Source organism: Nematolebias whitei, chromosome 1 (genome assembly GCF_014905685.2).
Source record: "Nematolebias whitei isolate Nwh7 chromosome 1, NemWhi1, whole genome shotgun sequence".
NCBI lineage: Eukaryota > Metazoa > Chordata > Actinopteri > Cyprinodontiformes > Rivulidae > Nematolebias > Nematolebias whitei.
Window position 1 is genome coordinate 37,859,418 of NC_056498.1, and position 10,771 is coordinate 37,870,188.

General features: G+C 39.7%; 2 protein-coding genes across 2 annotated transcripts in view; one reads left to right on the forward strand and one right to left on the reverse strand.

The window, feature by feature from the left end:
• wrap53 (WD repeat containing, antisense to TP53) overlaps positions 1-2,748 on the reverse strand; it is a gene marked incomplete in the record, with an annotated part of 41,958 nt that extends 39,210 nt beyond the window's left edge. Inside the window, 2 exon segments of the mRNA XM_037684194.1 lie at positions 160-564; positions 2,561-2,748. Of these exon segments, the coding sequence (XP_037540122.1) occupies positions 160-406 (247 nt within the window).
• A 7,578-nt stretch (positions 2,749-10,326) lies between these two features.
• The window catches only part of LOC119410654 (GRB10-interacting GYF protein 1-like), a 1,799-nt gene continuing 1,354 nt past the window's right edge, over positions 10,327-10,771 (forward strand). The window contains exons 1-2 of the mRNA XM_037677576.1: positions 10,327-10,355; positions 10,466-10,523. Of these exons, the coding sequence (XP_037533504.1) occupies positions 10,327-10,355; positions 10,466-10,523 (87 nt within the window). The remainder of the gene's footprint in view (positions 10,356-10,465; positions 10,524-10,771) is intronic.

Genomic DNA, 10,771 nt, shown 5'->3' on the forward strand with positions numbered 1-10,771 from the left:
TAAAAACACACACAGTTACATTTACAGAGAGACCCAGCGTTTGAATTTACTCCAAAGGGTTCAAGAACAGAGTTTAATTTATTTTGGGTGGGTTTTTTTTTTTATGGGGGGGGGCGGCGACATTAAACAAGGTTTAAATTTTAATAAGTAATACTGTACTTTGTGCAGGTGGCGTGGGGTTTTCCTCTGTTGGTGTTTCTTCGGGTGCCTTTTCAGGTTCCACCTCCTGCTCCGGCTCCTCGTCGCTCATCCTGGACCGTTTGGCACAGGGTGGGACCCCTTCCTCCGAGGCCCCCCCCACTTCTCCAGAGTCTAATGGGACTGGATGAGGGGGCTCGCCGTCTGCTTCAGAGTCCTGCCCTGCACCTGCCGCCCCTCCACCCTCACCTCCAGCTGAATCAGACATGGCTTTGGGTAAGCAGTCCACCTGGTGTTGAGGGGGTCCCTGTGTCCAGTGGGGGAGGGGGGGGCTGTCAGACGTGGGTGAGGTAGGTGCTGCTAGGATAGTGCTTCTTCCTGCAGTGTGGATGGCCGAGTCTGTGGGGGCTCGAGGACATCACCTACCTGAACAGAAGAGTAAATTAAAGGCTGCAGTTTCCAGTTCAGATTATAATTTGCAACTCTGAGATTATTTTTTTCCTCTTTAAAGTGAATAAAAACATCATCAGCCATGAAATACAAATTTATTTGACCTTGCTGTTAAAATATAATCTAATTTAGCCAACTTGAAAACGAGTCAGTTGGTAAAAATCTGTTTTTTAAATTAAATAAAACTGTATAAACGCTGATTCAGCATTCACATAGTTGTGGTTATTCTCTTGCAGTCTAACTGCTTCTGCACACTTTCTGCTATTTCAGCTTCTCATAGAAATATATATATATATATACGTATATAAATAAACTACAGCTCATTCAGGAGATGGCTTTATGATTATTAGTTTTTGTAATTTCTGTCGTTCTCAAAATATTACCTTTACAAATATTTTCTTCGCAGAATTACATTTAAATGTCTTTGTGTCTTCGAAAACATTCTTCTTTTTAAAATCTGCTTTAGCTCAATCTTTTGTCATTTTATGATTCTTTTAACTAATTTGTTGTTACATTACATTTTGCATTTACCTACTTTTCTGCAATAATTAGCTTGCGTTTCGCTGCATTTAGCTTTTAGCAAGTGTGATAGGTTTAGCTAGCATTTTGCTATCTTTAACTTATAGCTATCATTTCGCTACATTTAGCTTTTAGCAAGTGTGATAGGTTTAGCTAGCATTTTGCTATCTTTAACTTATAGCTATCATTTCGCTACATTTTGCTTTTAGCGTGTGCAGTGATAGATTTAGCTAGCATTTTGATACACTTAGCTTGCCTTTCACTACATTTAGCTTTTAGCAAGTGTAGTGATAGATTTAGCTAGCATTTTGCTATCTTTAACTTATAGCTATCATTTTGCTACATTTAGCTAGCGTCTTGCTATATTGAGATGTAAGCTTGTGTTTTGATAATTTTAGCTAGCAATTTGCCATCTTTGGCTTTTCATGCTACTCTTGGCCTTTTTGCTACTTTTGGCTAACAGTTAGAAATTTGCAATTACAGCTAGCATTTAGTTAATTTTGGCTTTTAGCTAATGTTGCGGTACTCTTGGCTTTAAGCTAGAATTTGGCTTGTTTTACCTAACAGCTCATCTCATCCTGAACATTTATTTGCACTGTTTGACCTTGTGTTAACCTGCATATGACAAATAAACATAACAGCTAGTGCTTTGATACTTTTGGCTGTTTGCAAGCCTTTTGCTACTTTTGGAAAACAATTAGAAATTTGCTACATTTCACTAATAACTACCAAATTGCAATCATTTGGTTTGTACATTTAGTTAATTTTGGCTTTTACCTAGCGTTATGCTATTCTTGGCTTTAGGCTAGAATTTGGCTTCTTTTACCCAACAGCTAATGATAGCTAGTACTTTTGGCTGTTTGCTAGGTAGTTAGCATTTTTCCCTCTTAGCTTTAACATTTCATCTTCACACAAAGGTATTTCTCTTGTAAGGAGTTTTACAACAACTCCTTCCACTGTTATTGCACATCATTTTCTGAAGGTCCAACATATTAGTAATAACTGATTGTCCTGTTTTTAACAGATACTGAATTTTATAGTGTACCAAAACAAACTATAAGCATCAAACTTACAGCTGTAGTTTATTTTAATAAGACTGGGAATGCATAGTAATCTAACCTTTGTTATTGTATATTGCAAAAAAAGTAACTTATTACTTTTTCACAAGGACTCGACAGCTTTAATAAAGAAATAATCACAAACTGCAGAAAGACAAACACACCTGTCGTGACAAGAAGCCACTTTAAAACGAATCGTAATCATCTTGAAAGTTTAAAAAAAATGCTTCAACAAACCTTTCGCACTTAAGACTCGCTGCCTTTATTTAAAAGAATAAAGGAAAATTTAATAAATGCCTTAATTTACCTCTAATAACGGTTCATTGGCTGCAGAAGGCACTAGCATTGTAGCTGAAGTTAGCATTAGCCTGAGCTAACAGTTTGATGCTACCTACCTTCGTTCTGGTTCGTCCGATGCCTCTCTGGACCACCTTTCTCCACGCTGCAGAGTTTATACATTTATAAAAGCAGAGAAAAAGCACAAAACCCCATGAAACTAGTAGATATCACGATGCTACGAGGGAACTTTTGTTTTGGTCCACGAGCTCATCACCGCGAGAACGAGAGGTTGTAAACACGGGAGGAGGGCAGGAAGTATCGCGAGATTTCAGTTCAGGTCAGGAGCCAGTTAAAGAGCGGAAGTCAATGCATTTTGTTTTTTTTATATATAAATGTTAGGTGTTTGTTAATCCATGGAATTTGATTAATGTTAATTAATTATATAGAAATACTTTCAAAATCAGAACCACTTTATTGTCATAACTGGTACATTAGGGCCCAGTCCTGGTCTTCGTGGGCCACCATTCTGCATGTTTTCCTGTTTGACATGTGAAGAAAAGATTATTTGGCTTCTGCAGAACTTTTAAAACTGAAAGAGCAGAAAAACAACAAAAATATGCAGGATAGTGGCACTCGATCATGAACGGCCCAAACAAAATAAGTTTGGTACTTCTTGAAGAAAAAAGAAACAAAGTTGGTAATGAAAACAAGTCCTGTAATTAATTTACTGCTCTGAAGTTAAAAACCGTGGTGTTATTTTAGATCAGGACACGTCTTTTAACCCCCATATTAAAAACATTACTAGAACCACCTTCTTCCACCTGCATAATATCGCTAAAATTAGAAACATCTCAAAATAAAAATGCAGAAAAATTGGTTCATGCATTTGTCACGTCTAGACTGGACTATTGCAATGGTTTATTATCTGGATGTCTAAATACGTCTTTAAAAAGTCTTCAGTTGATCCAGAATGCTGCTGCCAGTCTTAACTGGTGGGAGAGATCACATCTCTAGTTTTAGCTTCTCTCCACTTGCTCCCCGTCAAGTCCAGAACTGAATTTAATTAATTTCTATAGCACCAAGTCACAGCAGAAGTCATCACAGGGAAATTCAAAATCTTACTTCTAAACTACAAAGCCCTCAACAACCTAGCTCCATCTTATATTTGAGATATTATCATTATTTTCATAACGGCACGCTTCACTCTGACTGTAGGTTTACTTGCGGTTCCTAGAGTTTCCAAAAGCGGAATGGGAAGAAGATCTTTCAGTTCTCAGGCTCCTCTCTTGTGGAACCAGCTTCCAGTTTCTGTCCGTGAGGCGGACACATGTTCAAGACTGGGCTTAAGACTTTGTGATAAATCCTATAGTTAAGAGTTGGCTTGTAATGCCGTCTTAAGCTTAGACTACTAGAAAACAAATTGACCCAATTTCCTAAAACGATTTGTTAAAATTTAATATTTTTAATCAGATACCTTAACACGTGATTCTTGACCTGCCATTGTGTATCTGTTCCTCTCAAACCCAGCCGGTCGAAGCAGATGTCCACTTGTCCCGAGCCTGGTTCTGCTAAAGGTTTCTTCCTCTTGAGGAAGTTTTTCCTTTCCACGGTCGCCTTCGTGCTCAAGAGGAGTCTGAGATGAAGTTACCAACTGAAAACGTCTGCTCCTCAGATAATTATCAACTGTTTGAATGTTTCTGTTCAGCGACCTGAGACGACCTCTGTTGTGACTCGGCGCTACAAACTGAAGTCTTCGCTTTTTGATAAATCCTACAGGCTCGAGTTTCTTGAGCTATCCCTTAGTTCTGCTGCTTTAGGCCTGTTCATATCTCTAATTATTTCCATCTTGTGTTTTTTTGTCTTAAAAAGTTCACCTGGAAAAACAAACCGACCTCTAAATGTCATTTATTTAGTATTTATTTTGTTCTTCAAACAAGAGTCAAACTATTTACACGTCTTTCGGTTGTTCTTTTCTGAGACGGACTCATCAAATGTACAGTTACGTCGTCATCTTCAGACAACGTTCAAAGACGGAGGAGCTGAGCTGACTGGAGTGCGGTCGCTGTCAAAACAGGCGTCGGGACTTCCGGGCAAGCGTTGCACGATCGACGTCATATCCTCGAGCTCACCGGACATGTTGGAACGTTTCCCAAAGGATCAACCAATCAAGTAAATTTAATTTTTCCACCTGGACAACACAGCACTGGAGTTCATGTCATCTTAAAAGCCTTTGTAGTGCAGTAAAAAAACAGATCGCTCGCTCAGTTTAAAAATCATCCAACGGGTCTTTGTTAAAGACATTCGCAAACAAAGAGAGTCACATAATCCTAATCCTCTATTTTGTCATTCTTTATTTAAATTTGGACCATTTATTATTGATTTAAGAGTTACTAATGTGTACCAAAGCGTTCTGCAGCTACTTGGCTATAGCAGATACGCACAAATTACGTAAATGTACGCGTTTCAGAAGTCTGATGCTAGACAATTAATAATCGGGTAATATTCGTAATAAAAGCTGCTTATTATTTACTCGATGAGAAAAAAACAGATCGACTAAAAACATTGATGTTTGAAATGCATTTTAAATAAATATACAGACCAAGCCTAAGACGCACAGCCGACTGGTTAGCTCCTTTAGTCTGACAAATACGACGTCTCCACGCGCCTAAAACATTTAGTGTCAATCCCGACTAATAAATCGTGCACGCTTGCCTTGAGTCACCAAATCCAAACTTCAAACCAGCGTCTTTTAGCCTTACGAAAACTTTGAAATCTCCTGGTAGGGCGGTCGAACTCCGTTACCAAAAGGAGCCCAAAATTTAAAAACTTAGTCCGAGCCACGGGACATTTCAGCTGATACATGAACTCGAGGCAGGTGCCTGATGTCTTTTCTTGGTTGCAGGTTCACGAACGAGTTTGGTCGGTCTCATATGACGTTCCGTCTCTTTCCACATCAGACTCAGTAATGGCAGAAAGATCCAGCCGTCTTTCTGGTTTCAAAGTTAGCCAGCTGGCAAGAGAGGTCTACACTAAATGAAGTATTTATCAGTATTTTTAAAAGAAAAAAATCAGAAGAGACGATATTTTACATTCAAATTATCTTTGGGGACCAGATTTGGCCTGCGGCTCTTAGTGGAAAATAAAACATTTATCCGAAATTGATCGAACGTGGCAACACGTCTTTGATTAAGGACAGTCGTGAACCTGTAACCCAGTCAGCTCAGCTCCAAACAGCACAGACTTCAGCCCTTTTAAGTCTGCACCTTCAGAAATAAAGTCCCTCTCCATTTTAAAGAAAGCAAATGGGCAACATCAGCCAACCAGCAAAATTAGAATAAAAAAAAAAAAACATCACTTCCTGCTTTAATCCGTAGTTAACTAGTAACTTTAAAGGTGATTGGATGCACACGTATGAGGTTTATGCACCGCGGGTTCTGTTAGCAAACAGAAAAACGTCGTATTTAAACTTGAGAATAGTCAACAAGGTGGTTTCCAACTAAAACTTACCATTGAGAAAACTTTCAATTAGCCGTTCGAGACTCAACTATACAATTTAAGGCATGTTGAACAAAGTAGTAAAGCAAAATACCCATTATGAGGAACATCCAAACGGATCTGTACATTATGTACACAGCTCAGCGTTTGCACCGATGAGCGCTGATGCTTCCGTGTGTTTGTGTTTGACATGTGTGTCCCTATCGTGTGTGTGTGTGTGTGGACGTGGTTCCAGACGGGTCGATGTAACTTTTGCTGTGACGTGTGCATGTAGTGTGTTTGCAGCTCCTTTGGACTCGAGTATTTCTATGAATTGTTTGCATGTTGCGTCAGGTTTCAAAGTCTTTATGTACAATTGTTTTTAAGTCCATCCGGTTGCACAGCTGCAAGGAGCGGAGATCCACTGCAACCCCAGCAAACCCTTTGATGTCGAGGCGGAGGGCGGGTTATACGTCCGGCCGTTAGAAGACCTCTGCCCTCCAAGAGTTTCCAGCTATGATCACCATGGCAACGTGCGCCTTTCAGTCCTCTTCCTCGTTGGGAGTCTGATCAAATCCAAAGTCCAACTTGGGCGGGATCGATGGTTGACGGACTTGTCCAACCGATAATGCCGATGGCCTGCCCCAGTCCAAGGTTGACACAAGTGTCTTAGGGTTAAAGGTCAAAAGGGCAGCTTGATTCATAGGTCGGCTGTAGATTAAATCCTCATTGTAGAGGGCAGCAAAGCCAGACTCCTGTTTGGAAAAAAAAAAGGAGAGAAGTCATCACAAGTGGCCAAAGTATCTCATCAACAAAAAGGACCTGACTCAACCTCGTTAGATTTATCTACCTGGATTATTGAGCATCAGGACATCTTGTTTAGTGCATTTCTACCCACTGCCTTTGGTATTTCCATTCTTTTAAACAACCGTTACAAAAATAAAACAAGATTAGTCCACATTAACCAGTTTTACAAGTCATATAAAAAGGTATTACGTTAGTTCTACGTAAATAATGGACAACTGATGAAACATCAAGTTCTTCAAGGGGTGTCCACCTCACAGTCAAAGATTCGAACTGCTCCTCTAACTTTGATTCAAAGGCCACGGGGTAGATAAGTGTAAGCGTAGCACTAATGAAAGAGAGTTGTCCCATGTGGTCCTTCAAACAAAGACGCTTGAAAAGCTTAGGCGCTGTGCCACAAGAGAAACTCGCAAGTTTCAAGTATTTTCTCAAGTTAAATACCGTAATTTCCAGACTATAAGCCGCTATTTTTTCCCACAAGCTTTGAACACCGCGGCTAATTTATAGATTTTATTTGTTGACTGGCTAACGAGCTTCATGCAGCTGAAACGTTTAGCCTCCCAACATGTCTCTGTTGGGGGGTGGGGTCTTCGTGACTCAATGAGACTACCTGTATAAATAAAAGGTTAAAAAAAAAAAAAGTGACCAGTGAAATTACCAAACAGGTCACAGCAGACCAATGAAACTCAGTTTCATTGATCATATGACTATATGTATAAAATATATATGTACAATATATTACTATACTGTACTATATATGTACTTTTTTAATTTAGTGGGCGTGGCTTTTATTTGGGTGCACTCAATAGTCTGGAAATTACGGAATCTTAAATTAACTGCGTCTGTTTGATGTATTTCAATGTATTATTTGGTACAATGTCTCATCTTTGTAACCAAGAAAAAACTAGTGTTTTTCTCTGGTAAAATACTTTAAGCTAGACATGACGGTAGAGAGTATTTAAATTCATTACAAGCGTACAAGTCAGCGTCTTATATGATAGCAAGGTGCACAGACAAAAACATCACAGCTGAACTAGGCCCGTCACGATAAATTTTTCTGGGCGATTTTCTCAAAAATTATTGCGATAAGCAATAATAGGTTAAAATTTGACAATAATTAGTAATTATTGTCAAATTTAAGAAGAAATGTTGGTTAATTTTTGTGTGTAGTACCTTTTTTGACCACTGGATGGCAGTATAAGTGTTTGAACCAAAGGATTCATTATAGTGAAGCAGCGTGTCTCTAAGAAAAATGGGAGGGAGGTCCCTTGACGTGACATGGGCTGTCTCTCCTTCCTGTTTTTCGGTTCTCAAAATGGCGAACGCCCAGTGTGGTTTGAGCTCTTTAGCATAGCATTTGTCACACAAAGCTTTTAATAAATAAATAAAATTTTAAAAAAAATAAGTAAAGTTCTCAGCTTCTTTTTGCAGAGAAAAACACTTTTTAGACGAAGGCACAAGTTTCAACCGTGAATTTTGGGGCTTCGACGAGACTTAGCTTCTCAGCTAAGCTGCTTTTAACAATCCAAAAACATGATTTTGGACGGTTAAAATAGATTTTAAAGAGAAAGGGAGGGAGTCAGTGAAGATGTCATCCAGTGTCCAGTAGAAAAAGACAAAGAAACAAAGCAGATAAGTGAAAATTAGGTTGATAACTCTCAATTATCATGTGATTGATTTATTATCGCGACGGGCCTAAGCTGAACAAAAACTCGAGAACTTCAAGTGTTGCATTTTGTTGCGAAACATTTCAATCAACATGCTTGTGACAGCTTCTAAGAGTCGAGGGGACACGTGGTGCTAGGGGCGGGTGTAGGGCTCAAGGGTAACTTTGTAAACGAACAAAAGGAGTGCTATAAAAAAAGGACAAGTATCTCACCATGCACTTCTCCTGCAGCCACTGTATAGTCCTCAAGGTAGTCATCAGGTTGGTAGACGGGTGGAAACGTCCTCGCCGATCTCCTCCAACTGAAGTTTGCCTCTTGACTATCCGCGTCGAACAAACTTGTTGGGGCTCTTTTGTGGCAACGTCCATTTTGATACGTAGCCACCAAGTCAGTCTAGGAGCCACTGTAGCACATCCAACACCTCAGTCCATGTGGGTTCCCCTTCCATCCCCAATTATTTCACGGTTACTGGCATATAAAGGGAAACTCACAGCGAGTCCAATTAAAACTATATATATATATAAAAAAAAAACAAAAAAAGATTGGTTTTCATCAAGAACATTCGCTCCATATAACGTCTTATGAATTTTTCCTTCATCCATTTGAAAATTTTCTCCTTTTTCTCTAAACTCTGAACGATAATACAAAAATATGGTTATGTACAGGAGGTGGGAGAAGACTGGCTTCTCGAGTCTCAGTTTCAGTTCGGGAATATATTTTCAGTGACTCTGTCCCCAAGTCGTAGCAACCCTCCTGTTGTAATTGTGCTCCCATCCCCCCAAAAATTGTACCTCACAGCTTGAATGAACAAAAGTGCATAGGTGAGTTGGTGAGGGCAGGGTGAGTGCGCATGAGAGCTGAGGTGAAGACGAGTTCTCTCTAGCTTAATGCAGCCCTGCGCTCCACTCTTCACAAAGTCCAGCCTCGATTTTTCTGCCGAGTCTCAGACGGGCCAAAGTTAGAGGAACTTGTCCGTTGATGCCTGCCAGTCGTCCTCGAGAAAAAAAAAAAAAAAAATCACCACTCATTGTCCGTATGGCAGAAGCGCACTTGCAAACCCCACCCGTCTCAAATGTGGGAACAAAAAAAAGTAATAAAACCAAATTTAAAAAAATAAAACTGCACCCACAAGTTATCCATGTGGCTTGTAAACAACCAAAGCTCCAGTATGAAATAGAAAAAAAGTCATTTTCTTTAAACCGAGTCACTCCGACCAGGATTGTAGAGGCAGTGTGTTCAACTGTGTCCATCCCGAGTTGGTTCGTTTCTCTTTCACCGCTGTGTAAAATGAAAACCTTTGTGAAGCTATATTTTTTGTATTTTGTTTCCACTCTTTTTGAAATCTTCTGAGGAAAAAGAAATTTGTTATCAGCACGGGTTTGTAAATTTTTTTTTTTTTTTGGAATACATTCAATGTTTTAAGAAAAAAAAAATACACACTTCACATGGCAATAATGAAACAAAAAAAAAATACAATTTAAGAAGAAAAAAAAACACGCACACAACAAAAATAGCAGCCCCAAGTGCTCATTATCTTAGTCCAAATACTTTTTAAACTTTGTATATAATGTATATATATATTTTTCCATAAAAAAAAAAAGAAAAGAAAAAACTCGTCATTATCAAATTGCAACAACGAATACGTAACAATATGCTAACGTGTCATGCACCGTTCTGTGCGCTTGCACATTAAGATGCTCTATTTTTTTTTCCAGTCAGAAACTCGACACCTTTCATTCACAAGATCGAGAGCTGACAAAAGGCAACGTGATCACACCCCAAAAAAACCACTGGACTAACCTTCCGATGGATCACCCCCCCCCCCCCCCCCCCCCCAAATTAGACCGCACTAGAAATATTTAAACTTACATACTTTACATACAATGTGCTGAGCACCGACACATCGCATCCGCTCTTAAAAAAGAGTTAATGTCTCAATGGCCATGCACCCTATCAAAGTTCTTAGGCACAAATGTGCATTCATACAAAAACAACGAGTACCTACAGTCTCATCTCTACGAACAGTAAATGAACACGTCTTTTGAAAATACACGCGCTTGCATAACCTCCATTCAGATGCGCCGACGCCCTTCCGAGATTCGCCGCCTCCGTCGGGACCTTACAGGACGGCGGGGTAGGGCGGCAAAGCTGCGAAAGCGGCGTCCGTCAAATACGAAGCTAACATTTACGAACGAACGAACGCGAGTGTACGTTTTTTTTTTTGTTTGTTTGTTTTTTTCTGTGTGGGGATGAAGAGCTGGTGAGAGAAAGGATGTTTGTGCGTTTGGCCTCTCTCTCGTTCAGTCACACTCTCGAATCAAAACAGACGGACTCCCCCGTTCGGAAAAGGGACGCAGACACACGCCGAACATGAAATTACGG